The 22,928-nt window shown below is 26.2% G+C and overlaps 2 protein-coding genes across 9 annotated transcripts in view; one reads left to right on the forward strand and one right to left on the reverse strand.

The window, feature by feature from the left end:
* The window catches only part of LOC107436762 (angiogenic factor with G patch and FHA domains 1), a 44,082-nt gene extending 26,030 nt beyond the window's left edge, over positions 1–18,052 (reverse strand). Inside the window, exons 1-14 of one of the 8 annotated variants that reach the window (XM_071183137.1) lie at positions 17,930–18,052; positions 15,245–15,294; positions 14,203–14,310; positions 12,390–12,617; positions 12,170–12,255; positions 11,402–11,448; positions 10,562–10,681; positions 9,242–9,415; positions 7,567–7,723; positions 6,670–6,824; positions 4,939–5,040; positions 3,062–3,212; positions 936–1,024; positions 268–392 (exon numbers count right to left, since the gene is read on the reverse strand). In XM_071183137.1, the coding sequence (XP_071039238.1) occupies positions 268–392; positions 936–1,024; positions 3,062–3,212; positions 4,939–5,040; positions 6,670–6,824; positions 7,567–7,723; positions 9,242–9,415; positions 10,562–10,681; positions 11,402–11,448; positions 12,170–12,255; positions 12,390–12,617; positions 14,203–14,310; positions 15,245–15,258 (1,556 nt within the window). In that variant the 5' untranslated portion in view covers positions 15,259–15,294; positions 17,930–18,052. Of the gene's footprint in view, positions 1–267; positions 393–935; positions 1,025–3,061; positions 3,213–4,938; positions 5,041–6,669; positions 6,825–7,566; positions 7,724–9,241; positions 9,416–10,561; positions 10,682–11,401; positions 11,449–12,169; positions 12,256–12,320; positions 12,618–14,202; positions 14,311–15,244; positions 15,295–17,521 lie in introns of all 8 variants that reach the window. The other 7 variants (XM_016048569.3, XM_043047570.2, XM_016048566.3 and 4 more) reach the window with 7 other exon arrangements.
* Positions 18,053–18,056: 4 nt separating this feature from the next.
* The window catches only part of LOC122270401 (cyclin-dependent kinases regulatory subunit), an 11,435-nt gene continuing 6,563 nt past the window's right edge, over positions 18,057–22,928 (forward strand). The window contains exons 1-2 of the mRNA XM_043047574.2: positions 18,057–18,361; positions 22,061–22,188. Coding sequence (XP_042903508.1) covers positions 18,306–18,361; positions 22,061–22,188 — 184 coding nt within the window. The 5' untranslated portion in view covers positions 18,057–18,305. The remainder of the gene's footprint in view (positions 18,362–22,060; positions 22,189–22,928) is intronic.

Raw genomic sequence — 22,928 nt, forward strand, 5'->3', positions numbered from 1 at the left:
TTCCTTCAGTTTTCAGAACAACAAACATTTTAAACAAATTTATGAAACAACTAGAAATGATGAATTGAAAATGAACTGAATAATAAAGTTGATTATGTAATTGCCATCGAACATATAAGGCAATTTCTCTTCTCTTAAATGCTAAATGGCAATTAGATAGTTAATTTTATTTAATTAAAAGGAAAATGATAAAAAATTCTAGGAGCCTTTTATTTAAGTGGTAAATATGTTAATAATATAAGGAAGTCACAAAATAATTTTATATACCTTTCTAAAGATGATGCTTCTGTTTTTTCATAAGGATTTTCACTTCCAACTGTTTTACGTCGAACCTCTGCTTTGTCTTCATAACCAGATATTGTAGAGTTTTTCACTTCCTCATATCCCATACTCTAATATAAAAAAAATATAAAATTTATATGTAATAAAAATAATAATTTATATAAATACAAGGACAAATGTAAATTCTAAGAAAATTATAATCCTTTTCTAACATTTTATGTGTATATCATTAATAGTTACATTAAGATTCTAGTCAACTAGATGATTCTAGCCATGATAAAAGTGAAACATTAGCAAAGTAAAAAAATGTTAAAGAAATTAAGTAAAATTAAGTAAGAAATTAAGTAACTCCTAGTATTGCAAATTCAAAACAAATTAGGGCACTGTGGCATTTTAAACTCCATCAGTCATAAATACAAAACAATTATGAAGTTAGAGAAAAATAAATATTTAATTAGGATAGAAATTGAGCTGAATAGAGAGTTTAATAGTACAGAAATCTCAAGCTGCTATACTGTATCAAACTGAAATGAAATTGAATACTCAAATCTAACAGAGTAATAAACTAACCAAAATCTTATTAAAGCCTAACAGTATATTAAACTAAATCTGATGCAAAAAGAGAAAAAAGTAACAATTAAGAGGTTTCTTACTTGAAGGCCATATTTTTTCTTAAGTCTTCGAACTTCTTGCCTCCTCTCTTTTTCTTTTTCCTCTTTGGTTTTGTAGACTGAAGATTTCTCTACAAAATATTTAATTAAGCTAAATTAAAATACATAATTTAACTCCATGTTTTTCATTTTGTATTCTTCTATAACCCTCTATGCATAATTGTTGTTCTAACAATAAATTTCCTTAACATAAATCATATAAACTTAGATGCTACACAAAATTATACAATTTAATAAAAATATACTTTAACTAGAATAACATTTAAAAAACAAACAAACACAGAAACGATTTACGTCTCAAAATAAATTTTAATATTTTAAAAGTCAGTAACAAAATTAAATTTTTTTTTTTAATAATTATAAAGAAATAACGAGTGAAAAATGAATGTTTTTCAAAAAAATTTATTATAACAAACAATAAATTTATAAAGAGTGATGCTAACATCTTTTGGATAGTGCTATTTTCCCAAAATGTTTGGCAACAAAAAATGTAATCCCCTAAATATTTTAGATGATTACAGTTGAGTTTTAATTTTTTTATTTCTATAAACATTAAATGTAGCTTAAAGATTAGCAACTATTAATACAAATATCACAAAGGTTACTTAGATCATTGAATGAAAAAGTAATGAAAGTTGGATGAGCGAATTTTAAAAAAAGAATTACTCAAAATAAAGCATTTAAAAACTAAGACAATCGGGAGCTTTTTGTAATTAAAACTAAAATCCATAGAAATTAAGGAATCTTAAAGTTGGGTATCTGTCACATAATAAAAGCCTCAAAACTATGATCATTATGTCAAATATTTTCATCTTGATTCTACAATGATGAGAGGCATCTTACTTAAGAGTATTGAGAAAAACACATATCTAAGTTATAGTTAACTCCATCCAGATTTATTACATCGGTTGAATGATGCGACAAACCGAACAAGAATTTCATCTTCATGCGAAGCTTTTATAAAAATTGTTTTTCAAGACTGAATTATCTAACTATTTTGGCAGGAAAATCAACAGGTAAAAAAATTTATTTAAGTGCTGCAAACATATGTTAGCTAAATAGATTATTAATTTCTTCCATATTTAAAAACATATTGTGCACTAAGACAACAAATGGTAATATTTTTATTTAAACAATTATATTAAAGCAAAATAGTACATTAATATATCCCTGACTGAACTTGAGCGCATTCTATAGACTTGTTCATTACTTAAATTAAAACTGCACATAACTCAATTCTAGTGATCAAGATATTGAATAGTTTATGATACATAAAATATTAAAATTCAATAATAAAAAACATGTTCCAGGGACCTTGGGAAAAAAATCCAAGGAAAAATAAGAACAATGATATTTAGGAATCCACAAAAAAATAAGAGCAATTATGTTTTGGAATTAAACTTAATTGTTATTTAAATGTGATGAAGAGCAAAGTCTTTACCGTAAACTTGGGATGTTTTCGTGCGAAAAAAAAGCTATCATTTGTTTCGTTCATAATACGTGCAAATTAAGATTAGATATTTTAGCAGTCTTAAAATAGCAAATTGAATTTTGATGCTCTAAAGAACAATATTGTGCTTTCAAAATTATTCAATAAAATACAATAATTATTTTTAAATAAACAATATTAGTTTCAAATTACCCTTGCTACTTTAAATGTTTTAGATAATTTTATTATTGTAATAGAAAAATAAAGATGCCTAAAAAATTATTAATAAGATCTCTAACTTATGAAAATATTTTTAGTTTAGGTTTGAAATTCTCCTGTGACTTTTTAAAACTAAATTGAAAGACACTAATAAATTTTAAACATTATAAATCATGTTTTATATTTCAAAGCAAATATCTCATTTCAAAAATTGACCTTGTGCAGATATATAACCAAAACTGATGAAAAAGGGTAGCCGACAGCTTCAACTGTGGTTTACATAGAGGACCTTGCCAACTTAACAGAATCAATGTTGCCTTTGATACTGTTCATTTGAGTATAAAAAGACAGCCTGTTATGTAACAGTTAAATTATTGATCTAGTTAAGCCTTTGCCTGATAAATAGATAAGCTCATACATTAAAGGGATGATTAACAAATAATTATACAGTAAAGATTACCTGCTTTTAAAGATTTTTCTGCCATCACCAGACCTGGTTCACATTCATCACAGGTTTCATGGCCAACATGTATGTGAAACATAAGTTTACAGTCTCCGATCGAAACGATATCCCTGTGACTTAGGACACAAGGTGAACTTAATTCTTTAGGCTGAATAATAAAAATTTTTAAAAAAATTAGAAATGTTATATACTCAAATATAAATAAATACATACTTTAATCCTCTGAGAGTTAGTAAAGGCTTTTTCTAAATTTTAAAAAACAGGGTATACTGCATAAAAGCAGTGGTTTTTCCCATGTTATTCAAAGAAGAAAAAGTAGGTAGAAGGGAAATTTCAGAACTATTTTGTCCAAGTGCTCAATGTTTGTAGGGTTAAAAACAAGCATATCAATAATTGTTCAGTTGTTAACAATTATTATTATGTTTTGAGATGAAATAGACAATGACAAATGAATTAAACTAAACATATTATGATAATAATAAATTTTAGTACTACACATTTATTGTTGCAAAGTGATTTTAAACCTCTGGAATTGCTATATTAATAAGCAAAATATTGAATCCCATGTTTTTAGGCTAAAGTGTATGACATCAAAACCAAATCAATAAAATTAATAGTTTTAAATTTTTAAGAGTTATAAAGGTTTCAAGTATAAAAAGCACAATTTTTAAAGATATTCAAGAGTCTTATATTGCCATTAAACAAGAGAGTTGTTTCTCCTGAATTACTTTATGCTCATTTCAATAAATCCAGCAATAAGTGGACAGAATTAATGGCATAAGTAGGTGGGTTTTATGTGAAGAAAAAGGTATAAGTAAAAAATTATATTTTTATTGATTGAATCTTTCATAACTTCTAAACTCTGAGCCCCATCAAAATGATTGTGATTTCATTCGATTCAATGTGGAAAAAAAACCTCATGGAATTGTATACCTCACTTATCTATATAGCAATTTTAGAGGTAAAGATAAGTACAATATTGTACTATTTACACTTAAAAACTTTATAACTATAATTAAAAATTGTACTCGTTTATATTTCATGCTAGCTACTGCCCATATAACTTCTGATCAATTGGTTCTATTGACTTAAATTTATTGTCAATAAAACCAATTCAGCATAGAAAACTAATTACTTTTGAGCTATTAGTTTTGCCTACTCTGCACTGATCTCATTCAATTCAATATAAAAATCTACTTGAAAAATAATACTTCATGTGTTTAAATAGATATTTCAGATGATAAACAAAAATTGTACTTTTTTATACTTTAAGCTAGCTAAATCCCATATAACTTCTGATCTGTCAGTCTTATTAACTTAATTTTGATGTCATATTATTTAGCATAAAAAAATATATGGGAAACAATACCTCATTTGACTAAATAATAAAATTTAATTTACCCCTTTTAAATCTCTCTCCACAAAGTAAATACAAGTAAATTTAAGATGGTTTTTTCACCATGAAATTTCAACAGCACAAACAATTTTTTTAGTGTTGTACTTCATCTTTATTTAGTGTTGTCTTCTTTTTTCTGGCATACAGAAAAAAAAGACAAGTTGATACAAAACCAAACTATTTATGTTACTCACAAAAGTATTTCCCATTATTAAAATATACAGGTAACTGATATAAATAACCATGATAGATATACACTGTAATATAAAAATTGCATCATTAAAATATTTTATAGTGATATGAATCAGTATAAAATATATCTTAAAATGATGTCAATTTTGAAGTAAACATTACACAATGGATCTAGATTTTTTAATTTTGAAAAGTATAACTACAGGATATTCAAACAGACAAAAATAGTAAAATATTTCTACTTTGACAAAAATAAATTTGCTATATAATTCTAACAAAAATTTACCTCTGACAGCCTAGAATCGTTCACAAATGTTCCATTCTGACTACCAAGATCTTTGATAACATACTTCCACAATTCATTATTAAATGAAACTTCAGCATGAGTCTAAAATAACAAAAATAAATTATATTTATCATTAATAACCTGATTAATTTTAAGGTGTCAGACAGGTTTCAACAAAATTTTTGTTTCAAACAATAATCTTAAAAAAAATTTTCAAAAAACAATGAAACAGAACTAAATATTTTATTTAATATTGACTTTTAAAGAAAAATTCGAAATATTTAAAGCTTGATAAAAATAACAAATTCACATTTAGACTTAAGTTTTTTGTTCAAAACATTGCTAATATTATACAAAATCAACATACAAAATTCCAAAGCATTCTATAATTAACTTTTTTGTAATTAATGTTAGAATAAAGAAACTTTCTCAAAATCAAAATTTTTCAAAAAATAGAAAATTCTGAAACGTAAACAAATTCTGACAACGACAAAAAATTAATAATTCAAAAATTTGTCTCTGGAAATAAATTTTACTTGTCTTAAAAATATAATTTATTCAAATAAATAAAGGTTAAAATACTCAAAACAAAACAAAAAGCATTTTAGTTTTGCTCTGGGAGTTTACTTCTGGTTTCAGCTTTGTCTGTCTCAGCATACGAAAAAACTATAACTTCATTTCTAAAAATTGGAGATCAAAATCATTTATATAAAGATAATTAAAAAAAAATCAAAATTTTCATTAAAATTGCCAATTTTCCCCCAGTTGTATAGCTCAAAAGTTTGTTTTCAACAACTAAATTTAATTACATTCTTTACTAACTCAGAATCTGCAGCACTATCATTATAAATACGTCTGCAATCCAAATGTAGCCACACGGAAATTATTATTACAAAACTACAACTTAAGCTGGCATATAAGTAGCAAAATTTTATTTAAAAATTTAACATAAAAATTTATTTTGTTTAAAGTAAATTTCATTTTTATTCAATGATACTTACATAGGAGTAGAATAAATCCTTATACAATAAAAGCCTGTAATTAAATTACAGAATTTATTTTTTCTTTACTTTTTATTCTTTTCTGCGTTCTCTCAACTCAGCTATATAACATTAATGAGAAACAAGTTCAGAGACATTTTAAAACGAAGTCTTCATAACTTTTTTAGCAATATATTTTTTTAAAATTAAAGACAAAAATTAATCGGCATTTGCTGTTGCAATCTGCAATACCCCTTGCAGTTCTGGAAGTTTTCTGCTCCTAGGCTTACACAAACTCAAGAAGTATGATAAAAAGTTTTTAGCAAAATTAAATTTAAAATAAAGTTTTCTAATCTGCAGTATTTACAAAATTTTAATGTTACTACTTGAACATTTTTTGAATGCACTCATTAAAGTGATAGTATTTAAATAGCATTTTTTTTATTTCTTAAATATTTTATTAAACTTACAAATAACAGTAGTTACAAATTTCACAAAAACAATAAATAGCTTCTCAAATCAAATTGGTTAAAAATAAATCGATAAAAATATTTATTTATCTTCTTGAAAATTAATAAAAACTGTACAATTCATTACATACACATCTGTAACATGATTTTTACATAAAAACATGCTGCAGATTGACTGCACAGATTTATTATTGTCCCATAAATAAAGGAAACTGTTAATTGTTTTGTAAAATTTTCTTAAGCATAAAAAAAGTATCTCATTGAGAAACATAATTGCTTACTTTGCTAACGCCAATTTCAGGAATATAAACATCATTCGCTTTATCTCTTCCAATAATTGCTCCTGAACAAGTTATAAGAAGTAATGTACCAATCTTTAACTTAGTTGATTCCTTCACAATTGCTCGAATACAGGGTGAATAATTATCTGATGAATCTAAAAGAAAATATTTTTAAAATTTAAACTATTCAGTAGCAACAGGCATAAAAAATACAAAGCTTAATAAATCAAAAAAAAAAATTTTTTTTGAAAATAAATTCAAGAGTTAAGAAATTTATTTCATCAAATTTAAATATTAGTGAATAAAATTAATTATTCGAAGAGATTATTAAACAAAATATTTTTATTTATTCAAAAAACAAAATCAGCAAACATGATAAAAAAAAATTTCAAAGAATTTTATAAGCAAATTAATATCAGCAAAATTTAAGTTATCAAATCACTAATTTTCAATTGCAATTTATCAAATCACTAAGCTTTTAAAACTTCAAAATCAATTAATATTTTAAAATTATACAGATAAGGAATCACAAAGAATTTACCAGTAACAAAAGAATGTTGAATTTTTTTTAATACTAGATAAAATTCCACAGGGAATGTTTTACACAGATATAAAGATGTTAATTTTTTTTAAAAAATCAAAAATTTATGAATTTTTAATTATATGACAGTTTAATCAACTTTTATGACCGACTAAACATAACAACTAAAACATTTTTCAGGGTGTTATGAATCACTCTACAAATAGGGGGGAATCAGATCACTCTTTTAACGCTAGATAATTTTTTTCTCCTTAAGAAGTACCGACACAGAAAGTTAAGAAAAGTGTGATGATTTTAATCATTAATATACTTAAAATGTTAGGTTATGTTAATACTTAAATATATATCTGCATTACTCTCTAAAAATGGATGTGTTTCTGAATGGTGATCAGATTCTTGATCAGATTCTGAAGAAAAGAGTTCCCCTTCTTCTGGAGAGCTGTAATTTCCTTCTTGTTCATCAATTTTTACAGAATATTTAGTAGAATCAGAACATTTCTCTTCATCAACATTCTGGAATAACAATAATATAAAGAAAATGTGAGCATAAAATAAAGTAAGAATTATTAAAAGAAATGCTCAAAGATTAGTGAATCAACTAAAAATAAGAATAAAAGAGGAATTTAAAGATCTCATATAAGTTTCAATATGACTAAGCTGTGGCCATAAATACTTGTTGTGTGAGACAGACAATTAGTGTCACGGCAAATTCTTATTACCTCAACAAATTACATTTTTACTGGAAGTAGTAAGTATAATAACATCAAACAGTGCCACGTAATTGTAATTAATGCAACGTAATTAAGAATTATATTTAACAATTATGTGCAGAAAATTAAAAGCTTTGGTTACAAAAAGGAACAAAAAAATATTATTTAAACTAAATGTTTGAGAGAGTTCAAATAGATATATAACAAGAAATGGGTGAATTAACAAATTGCATGCAGACTTGTATTTTTGATATATTAAAAAAATAATATCTTTTAAATGGACTACAGTAAAAATGCTGGAATACTATTTTAATAAAAAAGTGAATTTAATTATTGGGTAAGTTACAAAGTCTTTAATAGTACAATATTATTTTGTTTCCAATGTGATTACTTATTGTCAATCACTACTTTGTAATTTTTAGATCCTTAAGTTGTTATTATTATTATTTTAGACTGATAGGTGTTTGCATTAAATTGTGTCAACTATTGAAAAAGTGCGATAAAAATTAATCAACAATTATTTCATAAACTGTCACTTATGAAATACATATAAAAAACAGGGAAGAGATTCATGATTTTATTTTTTGTCATAATTTTAAATGAATATTATTTTCCTAATTAACAATCATTTTATAAATTGTTACTTATGAAAGAAGGTGAAAAATGTGAAAAAGAAAAATCATTGTAATTCTGTTAAAAGGAAACATCTTAAATTAAAACAAATAGAAAACTGAGAAGCTCAATAAAAAAATTTATCCACACACGTTTAAGAAACAAGCTCATTATAAAAAATATAAAATATGATCACTACGGTCTCACATATTTCAGATTTAGCTCTCTATGATTTAAACAAGAAATACAACCAAAAGACATAAAGACATATTCAAATGGCAAAATACATGTACTTTTAGCATTAATTTATTAATAAAAACATTAAAAACCTATTTTATAAGCAATATGTCGCTTTGTTCTATTCTTTAGATGTTTTTTTAATGTAAAAATAATTTAACATGGAAAATAATTTTTAAATAATATTTTTTTACAATAAATAAGGAATGTATATCAAAATATAACCACTAACTTTTCGTTAACATAATTATTTTTTTAATGAAATTTGAATCATAAACATAAAGCATTAAATAATAGAATTCAATTTTTCATCAAGAAAAGATTTTTTTTTACAATAAGTACTTATAATATTTTTATTACAATAAATAAAATCATTATTTTTTTTATCTTTATCAATAAAAAAGAATAAAATCAAGAAAAGAAAATTTTTGCAGATTGTTATACAATGCTTAAAAAAAATTAAAACACTTACAAACTTCTTTCTCCAATACCTTCGTCTGGCTTTGACTTTTACATTTTCTTGCTTGGATTTTTTCGCAGTTTCAATAGTATTTAAATCTACTTGATAATAGAAATCGTAAGAAGATGTATCTTCATCATATTTATAATAAATTCCACTTTGTGGATCATACAAAAGTTTTCTTATCTGAAAGATATTAAAAGAGCCATTTAAATATTTTTTATACAAAAGATTATTTTTTTCCTAAATAAATTTTTTACATAGAACATTTGTAAAACAAACTTTGCTGAATACAAAACAAAAATTTTAAGACTTTCACTAAAAAAGTTATGACTGTTTTTAATACTTAAGCATAAAAAGGCTTATCGAATAATCCTATTATAAAACTTTTTAAAAGATTACAGTGCGAGAAAAAAAAGTGAAAACACTGAATAACTTTTGATCTAATGATCTGATTTTTATATGCTAGCAATTAATCTTAATGGTTCAAGAGCCTAACCTTAAATATGTTAATTAATAATTGCAGAGGATATTTAAAGTTACAAAATAAGATACAAAAATAAACTTTTTCTGAATAAACATACCTATTTTCTTGGCACTATATGGGGTACTTGCAAATTGGAAATTAGGGTCCCATTTGTTTAGACAGGGGAGTTGTTGAGATTGGACACCTTATGGTCAATTACACTTTTTGTGTATTTTTACATCTCAAGTCAATCAAAAAAACTTAGCTCAATTTTTTGTTTAAATATTTGACTTAAAAATAATATTTTAAGAGAACATGAATGCAATTCATCACATTTTTGATGTATAATTTCAACATAGGGAGTTTGGCATGGTCAAAGAGTTATCGACAGTAAAACTGTCAAAAACTATGTCAAGCCTGGACAAAACCCAAAAAGAGTTCCTTATTATCGAAAGAAAAAATTCACCCCACAATGGAAAAAATCCTTTTAAAAATGATATTTCAACGTTAATTTTAGGAAATTAAACTAATTAGAAGACAAAAATATAAAATTATTGAAATTTTACAGTTCTTTAAGCAATACAGAATCAAAATGTATTCTAATAAATGCTTTTAACTATGGACATTTTGAAGCTCATTTAAGGCATTTTTTTTGCTTAAATGTAATGTTATGATACTTAAATGTCTCAGCCAAACAACTGCAAGAGTAAGATGAAATTTCTCTTCAACATCCATAAGCTTTATAGAAAAATTCCTTATAACCTGTTCCTATACTAGATATTTTAAATTATAACTTTCACCAACAATTAAATTAGACAGAATACGGACAATGATAGATAAGAAAACAATTTTACGAATAAACTTACAGCATCATAATAATAGCCTGTGGATGTGCTATAATACATCTGATATTTTTCATCATAAATGTAATCTGATATTCCACTATTTTGCTCAGCAACTTCTCTAACTAGATCATGAATTGTTTGCTAGATAAAAATTAATATAAAATTTAATGAAAAGATAAGTATTTTACAGCTCAGTTAATAAAAAGTTTGAAATTAATTTCAAAATAATTTAATTAAGTTCTAGATTGCAAAACTTTAAAAGTATACTTATGTAATGAATAAAAGATAAAAAGAAAAAAAGATAGATATAAAGAGATTTTTTTTAAAAACTTAAATTGCACTATATTAAAAAATACAGTTTTTAAATTTATTTTTTTCATTTAAAATAAAAAAATAAATTTAACTAATTTAAATTTATCAATAATTATTATTAATACTAATTAATTATTTATTAATACTAATTATTATTATTTATACATATATAATTCGATAATTAATTAATAATTACAATTATTACATAATGTAATTATTATTAATGCTAATTTAAGTTTAATTAAATTTAATTACAGACAAAAAAAATTATTACATATATATTTATTTCATAGTTATTTAACAAGCATAAAGCAGACAATATAGTAATTCCGAAAATATTTTGCATGCAATTAAAAATTTCAAAACTTTCAAGGACTTTTTGCTTTAGAACCGAATGCAGGAGAAACAAAAAACTGCCTTTAGACTTACTGGACAGGCTACATTTTACAAGCTAAAAAGCTACATTAAAATAGACCCAACACAAAATATTTCTTTCTTGTTTAAAGAGAATAAATGAAAGAAAGCAATAAATTTGAATAGTATACTCACTTTGGACCCCACAGGCATTCCCCAAACATTCGAAACTTCATTGAAAGCTGGAATAAAAATAATGATAAAACGAAATAAAATTAGATCTTAACTATATTTAAATTTAAAAAGTTATTAAAATTCAAGTTTTAAGAAGCGATGAAAAAAATAATAAATGCAAAAAAAAACATGTTTTTTTCATTAACAAGAATATGAACATGAAAAATGTAAACAACGAAATCAACAGCAACAATAATAATTAAAAGTTCATGACAAAAACAAAAGTTATCGCCCCATAAGTCCTCTTGCTTGCCAATATTTCACTGGTTCCTTATCTATATAGATTGGTTCGCAGGTAATGTTTGTCCATAGGCTCATTTCTTTCGTCATAGGGGGTAGGCAAACTTGGTAAGAATGTCAATATTCTATAGCTTTTTAAACCAAAACAATAATTCAAAAATTAAAATAATAATAATAAAGTCTTTTTTCAAATTAAAAAACTAATATAGAATATGAGAATATGAGTAATATGAGAATTAAATTCAACATAAGTCCAAATAAAATTGTGAATTAATTAATTTTGGAAAGGTTATATGTTCTAATTACTTCTTTATAACTAAAAGAGGATATCTATTTAAACAAACTTCATTAATGTTTACACACTTTATTAATGATTACAGCAGAACAACAATTTAACTACTAAAATCTCTGTACATAATAAGAACTGTTTTCAAGAACCATTAATTTCAAAATTAAAAATACAGTGACAATACAAAATTTGTAACTTACTTTCCTCTTTTTGAGATTCCAAATAAGTTTTCTCCTCTTTAATCACATCACAAGTTTCTGTAAGCATATGCTGTAAAAAGCATTTTCTTCATATTTCAAAATTAAAATAGAGAAAACAATTAGGCAGACAAATCAGTTATAGCAATCTTACATTTGTAGCTATTTGAGGAAGAACACTGTTGCTACTACAATCAATATCATTAATATTCAGATTATTTACTTGATCAACAACAGATTCACAAGAATCTTCGGTTTTAGTACTTCCATTTTCAATTTCTTTATTTCTGTCATCAACATAACTGTCACCAACTTCGGACACAGGATTTTGTTTTTCACTTCTATTGAGGCCAGTATCATTTTTGTGTCCCTCATACAAGACATAAGCATTTTCAGAATAATCATAAGTATAATAAGCGCCATTTTGTGGAACGTAATATAAACTCGTGTTCTGAAAAATAAAAAAGAGAAAGTCAATGATTTCTATTATTGAAATAAAACAATTAAATTCTGGTTTTAAATCAGTAGGTTTCTTTAAAAACAATTACTTAAATCATTGGATTAAAAAAAAAGAACACTTAAAATGATTTTGATTGTTTTTAAATTGATCATGAGACTAATTAAAAAAATTGAATCTTTCTGAACAAATAGAAAATTATAAACAATTTCAAAATTTCAAAATAAAGGTAACATTACAAAAAATGCTAAAAAAAAGGACAGAAAAGCTTTAACACCTTCCGGTACAACAAAAAGAAGAACTTCCCCAGGCAAGACACTCCTTATTTATTCTCTGAGAGTATACCTGCTTATACGAGAATACCAAATTGAGATTACTTCTGTGTAAACATGGGCCGCTAGAGTTAGAATAAACTCACCTCCTATATAATACCATAGGCAGCATAGAAAAAATCCCATGATCATTGTCCTGAATGGGTTAAAGTAATGCAATAAAGTCATGGTGGCTCAGGGGATATAGCATTTGCTTTCCAATGAGGTGAACCAGGTTTGAATCCCAGAGATAGGTGGTTGATAGGAATTCCGCATCCGGTTCGCACCCCGGTTGACATAAAATATCCTCAGTAGTAGACGGATCATGGGTTAAGAATCTCCTTGCCGTCAGGCTAGCTGTGAGAGGTTTTCCTCTCCATGTAACGCTAATGGGGGTTAGTTCCATCAAAAAGTCCTCCACGAAGGTACAGTTTCTCTCAATACTTGATCCAGGAGTTCTTTTGTCTTTTGGATTGTGTACAAAATTACAAGGCTACGGAGTTGAACATTAGTAGTCGTAAACCTAAAATTGGGTCGTCAGTTCAACAATGGTTATGGAATAAAATAAAAAGTAATGCAATGAATGATGCATGGGTGTGATGTCTCTCTGAGTTTTGCATTAACTACCAGAATGCATGCGTGATTAGTTTCCATTTATATCTAAAAATTGTTACACATAAGAGAGTAAAATTTAGATACATATTTCTGATAAATGTTATAATTCTCTGTGCCATTTTAATAATATTTAATCAAATAATTTGATGCAGAAAAGGCATACAGATATTGAATTAATGAACACCTAAGCATCAAGCATAGTATAAAATGAATAATAAAAATGTTAAAGAAAAATATTTAATAATGATATTAATGTAATAATATTAATGCAATAGAGTTTTTATTTTTTTAGCATTATAATTCTTAAATAAAGAAAACTAATCAGTCTTAGAGCTTAGAGTTACAAACGAAAACAAGACAATAATAGTCATCGTGAATATTCAAATGAAACTGGTTTACAAACATTCATGCCCACAAATATACGTTTAATTAATTTGGGTAAATAATGAAACAATTTAACATACAGATAATATAATTTTTTTAAAAAAAAGCCTGTATCTAGACAAAAAAAATTCAATTTGACCATTTGAAAATCACAAATAAAACAGTGTAAAAAAAACTGTTAGTGTGAAAAAGTCTCTAAACATTAGATTTTAAATAAAGTATAAGGGTTATATTTTAAAATTTTAATCCAAATAATATTCTTCACTTACCCTATCATAATAATATCCAGTAGATACACAGTAATACATTTTGTAGTTGTCATCATATACATACTCATCCGACGATTTAAATTTATTAGTAGTTTCGGTATCATCAACCTATAAAGTACACATTTGGTTTTGAAAAGAAATTTACTAAAGATAAATTGCTATCTACAAGAAATACAATGCAAATAACAAAGCTACTGTGTTCACTTCTTTTTTTATAATATACAGTGTAATGCCCTACTTAAAAACAGTGAAGCTAGTAATGTGATACAAAAAATAACTTCAGTAGAGTGTCAATTATCTGAACGTCAATTTACTGGATATTTCCAATGATATGTATAGTCCTTGGATCATGTGTTTTTCACACCTTAAAAAAATCATGAAAATGCTTCTTTATTTTCAGAATACCTGAATAGGGGTTGAAAAATTGCATATTTTCCCCCTCGTTGACTTTGAAAAGAATCTCACGTTCTTTGCCGATTATCTGAATGCCAATTTACTGGACTGCCCAATTATCTGGAACGTTCAAAGATCATATGTTTTTCCTACCTTTAAAGAAAAAAATCGCGAAAATGCTTCTTTATTTTCAGAATATCTGAAAGAGGTCAGAAAATGGCTTTTGCAGAGAGCATGCATGTTAAAACAGTTGTTTCCCATTGAAAATAAAAATCTGGCCTTACTTTCTGGATTATATTATGCCACATAACATTAATTTAATTAAAACAGTTTAGAGCATTAAATTTCTCTTTTAGCATGTCTTTCTAAGTAGACCATTTTTGGTTGCTTCACCAGTTTCATTATACCATCAATACTCATAATAAAAAAATAATAATAAAAAAATAAAGAAAAACAGATATTAAAAAAATATTATAGATATTATAATAAAAAAATAATAATAAAAGATTTTGTTTCTGTGTATTTTGTTACAATATAAATACAATGTACCTACCAATTGTTCCAACATAATAACAATTTTAGCTTATTAGAAATTGCTAAAACAACACATTTAAAAAAGTAAATGAATAAACTAGGAAAACCAACTTACATTTTCATTATCATCCTTCACATTAGACTCTTCTAATGTATTTGAATTTTCTATGAAAATATAATATTACTATTATTAGATTATTGAAAATAAAAGGAAATATTATGAGAATTAAAAAAATCCAAATTACTTTACAAAAAAAAATTTCTAAGTTAATTATTTATCTATGTTAATTTAAATTAAAAATGCATAAAAAAAAAGTTAGAAATTGAGTAAAAATTTGAGTTGAATGTAAGCAATGAACAATATTGCTTATCCATTCAATTAAAATTTAAACATTATCTAAGTGGGCCATCCTAAAAATTCCCTACATACTTCATTGTAAGTGAGAAGAGTTAGGAGGCAGAGCACAGACAGAATGAAACGATCTCATATTAAAAAGATCTTGATGCAGCATAGCAATTTTTGTGAAAAAATCTGCATGTGTTTAAAAATAATGTGCTTTAAAAAATGCACTTTGTAGTACATGATGAAGTATACCTACATAAATTCTAAATAAGTATAATATCATACCAAATTTCAATTAAAGAAATTATTAGTCAAAATTTTGCTATAGACATAAATAAATCTTTTAAATTATAATATTTAGACCTTTCAACTTTAAAATGCCTTAGCCTATCAAATAAAAAGTTATAAATATACATATTAATGAATGGATAAGATATTAGAGAATTTATCAACTGCTCAATATGACAAATAATTTTTGTTAATCTGTTTTTCTTTATTTAAGAGATTTTTTCACTTTCATTTAATTTTTGATCTTTTTTACTGATTTTTTCAATGGATTATCTTTTAATTAATTATTCAATTTCATGTACAATGATTTGTTTTGGTAATAAATGAGGTGGACACATAAGTTAATAAATGTAATTTTCTAATAAAATATCTAACCTAACAAAACAAGTTTACTTAGAATTTAACAGAGGAAATAGTTGCTACAATACACATTTTAATATTTCAGCAGGAAATTTGTTGCAACTTATAAGTAGGCCTAAAAATAACCACTCGCCATCGCAAGAGTCAAAAAAAAAAAAAAAGTCGTGACTTTAACCAAATAGAGAACTGGTCACTTTTTATTTTTGTGAAAATCGTGAAATAATAAAAGTACACGAATGAGGAAAGAGTCTAGTTCTTAAACAATTCACATACTTCGAAGGTGTTATGTATATATTAAATTAGGGGTGCGCAAATTCTTTGAGTGAAGGACCACTTGCATATCAGGTAGATTTCATTGCATTTAGAAGCTCCAACGTGCCCAATATGGCTCGTGGGCCACAGGTTGAGCACACCTACATTTAATGCATTTTGTCTCCCCAAATATTGCAGTATGCTTAATTAAATTCAGTATGTTCTAAATTTTGTCACACATCACATTTATATTATTTTTATAGTTGAATTAACTTTTTATAGCTGTAGATTATTTCAGATATCACTTTTTTAAAAAAAAATTTGATTTAAGCAATAAATGGGTATACAAGAAAAACGACCTCAGTCACTGACTCATTTGGTTAGCGAAAAAAGTGGCTACAGTTATTAGAGTCTACTGTTCACTATTTTTGAATTTTCAGGTCTACTTACTAGTAATACTTTTCTTAAAAATAAATCATAATGAAAACTTTTATTGAGTAGCTATTAAAATTACAAGTCTTTTATTCAGTCACATTTCAAGAAAAGGGTGAATCCTAGAATAGCCCTCCCCGAGGCGATTTATTTAAGTCTTGCTAAGCAAGTTTTTAAAATCTCACCGAACTAGGTTTCCGGAAAAAACTTCAGGGAGATTATTTTGAGCATCCTATCACGCCAGCAAAATTCTTAAACCTGATTGGTTATTTGAAATGTATACCTACACAAAAGTTGGATTTTGTTAGAAATGAGGTGAAATGATTTATTTTTAACTTTATTGAATGCAATAGGTAAGAGAGTGATGATTGAATGGTGTCTGGATCAAAATTAATTTCGAAAACGTATGAATGCCCTAAATGTGGAGAACAAATGAGTTTGATTGTGCGAAATGGTATTTTTGTTCTATTAAAATATATTTTAATAAATTTTTAATAATTTAAATTGTTTTTTTTTTTGTTTACTAATCAAAAAGCAACATTGATCCCAATAATAATAGCCAAATTGGTGAGATTTCAAAAAGTCACTAAGATGTGGGCCATTCTAGGACTTTACCGAATAAAAATTTATGTGCTTCTACATGCAAAGTGAATTTAAATGAATGGGGGAAATATTTAAAGGGGACGTAGGCTGAGCAACTAATGTAAAACAACAAACTTTTAACTTAAGTGAAGTAACAAATACCAGTTTCTTCAAATTTTGGTGAAAAAACAACAGGTGCAATCTCGCAACTAATTCTTTTGTCATTCGATGCACACTTTTCATTTAATTCAGTTTTAACGTCCTTCAAGCAATAGCATTTATGACAAGATCGACTTTCGTAAAATTTTAAGCTTTTCGTTAAATTCTGAATTTGAATAGTAAGTTTTTTAATCTCAAGATCTTTTTCTATCACCTGGGTTTGTAATTTTGTACAGTCAAAGCATGATAATTCAGACATAATATTTTTTTCGTAAAATATTTTTAATAATTGATAAACATTAGAAAAAGAAGAGCAGACTAGTTTCTCTATTTTAAGTAAGGTTTTTCTGGACTCTCAGTCGAGAATCAGTTTATTCTGTTTACCTAGTGTTTTTGAATACTTAGTCTCGCTTGGATATGTTTAATGTAAATTTTTACAACTTTATCAATTCAACCAGTTTATTATTGAGAAAATTTAAATCAAGATTGTGTTCTGAGTTATATTTCACTTCAGTTTAGCAATGAAACGCGAGATAAATAATTACGTTTCTTTATTAAGTAAACGTTAAAATTCGTATCACTGCAACTGTGATCAAGTTAAAAAATACAATTTGGTGGGGGAATTTCGAATAATTTCGTAATTACAATTTGTTAAATTAAATGTCTCTTTAATTGACATTTATTATAACATTGGAATATCTGCTTCTTATTGTTATTACTGTACTATATTTATAGCTTTATTCACAAAAAGCGTCACATCATGTCGTCAAACGTTTATTACTCTGATAAATATTATGATGACAAGTACGAGTACAGGTATACACTTAGTTTTGACTTTTTGTCAATTCTTTCTAGTGTTTTTATTGTGTTTAAAATTTTTAGACCTATAATATTTATGTTTATTTTGCTGTTTCTCTTAAAACGTAAACTTATTGTTGTTTGGAAGTCTAGTGTTAGTTTGGTGTTAAGAGTTAAGTGCAATAAATATTTTGACTTTATAGCTTTCTGACTCAATAATGATTTATATTTTCAGTGTATTATAAATATTAGTATGAGTTGGAAGATTCATTCTAGAAAAAATTTATAAATGGAGAGTCAATAATCTATCCAGTTAGGCTATTGAATTACTTGATTTGATCTAGAATGAATAAAAGTTTCTCTTTCCTACATTTTTTTTTCTTCCTATGACGTACAGTAGAAACCCGATTAACCGAGCCGATTAGGAACTATGTTTTTTTGTCCAGATACTCTTATAGCATAATCATTGTGAAATCCTTGTAATTCAATGACTCTTGTTTATTGTTGTATAGGTATAAAGTTAATAATTAATAAACCATAATAAATAATTTAAGAAGCATAATTTTATGGCAAAAATTTTGTATACATAAAAATTATCATAGGATAGTCCTATGCGGTTTTGCCTAAGGTAAAAGTTTACCTTATATTCTTACCTAGTATGGTAATTATTATTTCCCATATACGCTTATGGCAAATTTGTCACATTTATGGCAGACGTGTATGGCGAAATTTTACCTTAGGCAAAATTACATAAAAAATATCCTATGGTAGTTTTTATGGCAAACCTATGGCCAATTCTCCTGTGAGTAATGAGCCCTAAGCAATGACTGTACATTTTAGTTCATTGTCCGGCTCCACTTCCCCCAAAAGAACTCAACTTCCAAGAAATATTGCAGCACCCTCAGAGATCAACAACGGCTAACAATGTTTCGTTTCAAACCAGATGCAATGTATTATCGAACTGTACTTTTTTAACAATGTACTTTTGCAACAAAGGTAACAGAATATTTTAAGAAATGATTATGTAAAATTAATGTACATTAAATTTATAAAAAATAAAATTATGATTTGAGATTTGTGTTAATTTTGAAAATGCATCTTTAAGTTTAATTTTAAAAAATTCTATTTCCTGTTAAAAATGTATGTATTACTATAGAAGTTAACTTTTATTTTTATCATTTGAGAAACGCTCTGTTTTTTATTTCAAATATTAAGTTTGTGAGCAAGGAGAGTTTTTATACACAGTTTCTATTTACCGGGATTTCTGATATCCGAGGTACTAGTGGTACCAATTAGCTCGGATAATCGAGGTTCTACTGTATCTGGTATTCAAGGTTCCTGCGGCCTTGCAAAAACCTTGAAAAGTACTTGGATTTCAATTTTGATTTTCAAGGGCTCCCTAGAAGTACTTGAAAATGATATTAAATCCTTGAAATATTCAAAATGACCTTGAAAAATATCGGAAACTCTGGAAAACAGCTCTATTTCGCGCATTTCTGTGTTTAACTTTTTGAGGTGCGTAAGTGTAAGAGAATGACTTTCCCGCCTTTCAGATGATGACACGTACTGTTTGATTTTAGGATTTTACGTATGTTTGGCTGATTTTAGGAATTTTAAATATTGGGAACTGTGCTAGACTCTGACAAAATCTGGATTCTTGTTCAGGCGATTTTAATATCGATCTTTGTATTAAACTGATTTAAAAGTTATGTGTTGTGATTCGTTTTTGCGTGTTTCAAAAATCGTACTCGCGATTCCCATTAAAGTAATTTAAAAATCTAATATCGTGATTTGTACTTAAGCGTTTTTAAACCCCAATATGGCGATTAGTTCTTCCGCGAGTTTAAAATCCAATGTCGCTATTTATATTCACGCATTTTACCGTTGTAATATCAAACATCGATTCTCGTATTTATGCGCGATTTGAAAACTACTCATTGCGATTCATATTCACGTGATCCTATCAAGTGTGCATGATTGATGCTTTTGAAAAATAATAAATTCAAGTATGATTGGTTAATTAAAACATTCAAAGTGACCAAAATTGTTAGTAAGAATCTATCAGAAAATATTGAGGTGAAAGTTGGCAACTGTTACAATTTAAAATGGTTGAGTGGTAATAAATTTAAAATGATAATTAAGCCGCAACATCCAATAATTGATTAATTTTCTTTAATAGAAAAGTGGTCAAAATTTCAAAATTATATTTAAGAACAATTTAAATTTCACTGTCTAAATGCTTCTGTCACTTTAAATATTAGATAAAAATCTCCCGGCAGAGTTGTTTTTAAATATCTAATTGATATCACAGTATTATGTAGAACATTCCCCCCCGTCCTTCCAGTGACTATGTTGTAGAAGTTCAGCTTTTTTTATTTTTGTCCTCTTTCTTTGATTCTTTTTTCAATCGTACTTTACCACAGACATTCAAAAATTATTTAGTATATTTGTTAATGATAGTTTTGTTCTTTACATATCATATAAGACGCATGAGTTTTTTACAGATAAATATCTTTTAATAATTTTAATTAGTATGTTTTCTACTTTCTTTACTCTAATTGTAAATTTGTAATTATAAATAAGATTAAGTGTACTTTGTTTTTATTTTTGTATCGATTGTTTGAAATGTTCCTCTTTTCTTCATGACTTGTCCGAATCTTCGCTTATTCAAAGGTTGTATGCCTAACTTAAAATAGGCCTTATGCAAAATTCAAATCCAACGTTTTTATGCATCACGAATTTTATTCTTGACTTGATGCATCAAGGCTTGCTTTTTTTATACTTAGATCACTTTCCGAAATCAAGAGAGAGCAATGGAAGTCTTATATTTCAGCACTGCTATTATCGTCTAACATTTATCGTCAACTAACTATTATTGTCAAAACATTTTAGTTTAAAATGTTAAATTGTAGTCTATCTTTTACTAAAGTTTAAGTCCTTGAAAATTTTATAATAAGTCTTAAAAAGTACTTGAATTTTATTTTTAAAGTAGAGCATGAACCCTGGGTATTGTTTGTTATTTATAATAACATTGCTTGGCAAGAAATAAAAATTAGTTGAGAATACTTTAAATTGATTATTGAAAAAAAATAAAACAATGACTCATTATGCAATTAAAAACTAACTATATGACTATATTTTTGAACATTTAGAGATTGTTTGGAGTGTCTGACTTGTAATAAGTTGGGCATTGTTTTGTTGTAAATTTTATATTCTTATATCTAGTTTCTTTGTAATCAATAAAAAACTAGAAATTTGTGTTCAATTATATAACACATTAACATAAGAATAAAATTAATATTGTATAAAATTTTTACTTTCCAGATTATAATTCAAGTTCTAGAGATTATGGCACCATTCCCCATATAAATTTTTTTTTTAATTAATCGGTCCTAGTACCAAGTATTTTAGAAAAATATAACATGATAGCAAAAAACTATTATGCTACTTTTCATTCTATAACTTGTTGTCTCTTAGATATTTTAGATCTTTATTAACTTTTATACTGTCAGTAATTGTGTAAAAAACAACTAATATTCTTGCTTGGCAGATATTATGAAACTGATTTATAAAGGTTGGTCTATTATTTGGTTTGAATCAAAGGTTTTTCAACATTCAATAAATTAATGAATTTATTTCAAGATATGTTAATAATTATAAATTCTCTGAAATTATGAATTGTCAGTAACAATAATAATATTCATTGTTTTATTTTAGGCATGTTATCATCACAAAAGAAATGTTAGAAAAAGTCCCTAAAGATCATTTGATGTCTGAAGATGAATGGCGAAAAGTAGGAGTACAACAAAGTAAAGGATGGATACATTATATGATCCATGACCCAGGTACACGATTTTGGCTCTCAGTTGCTGACTATCATATATAAAAGTAAAATGAGAGTTATAAATTAAGATTTTTTAATTGTGCTTGTAAAAATCAAGAAGTTTAAGTGTATAAATCAAAGAGCTTAAGACTAAGGTAATTAAGAAATGTTTAGTAACTAATAATTCTTCTTTTTAGTTGACTGAAAAAGGTTTACTTACTTGATTGAATAGTAGTATGGTTGTATTAATTTTAATAAACTTCATGGATGTAAATTTTGACTATTGAAATTCCCTTTCCAATTTATCTTATAATTATAAAATAGATTTCACAAGTCTAATTTAGAACTATTTGTTAAAAATGTAACACAGCATCAGTAAGTAAAAAAAAAAAAAAGAAACATAAGCTATATAATACCAGAATACTGTGTCATGGTGCGTAGCCTTTTTTTTAAGGCAGGGCTGATTGTGCTCTGGATTTCCTGACTTTTCGCTAACAGCGATCCGGAAGTTTCTGAAGGTCCAGACGTTTAAAAAAATCATTGATCACAGAAGTCTCCGGAAATCAAATTTTCTAAGGTGGAACTTAAAAACACAGTTTATTTTATTTGTTTGTAAGAAAGAGCCAGAGATATACTTTATAAGGTTATATTCATGATTAATATTAATTTTTTATCAGTAAATAGTTGTTATAATCATAAACTCAAGAAAGAAAGACATATTTGGAAATTTCAATTACTTCTCCAGGTCATCATAGGTATATG

This window comes from Parasteatoda tepidariorum, chromosome 7, assembly GCF_043381705.1.
Source record: "Parasteatoda tepidariorum isolate YZ-2023 chromosome 7, CAS_Ptep_4.0, whole genome shotgun sequence".
NCBI lineage: Eukaryota > Metazoa > Arthropoda > Arachnida > Araneae > Theridiidae > Parasteatoda > Parasteatoda tepidariorum.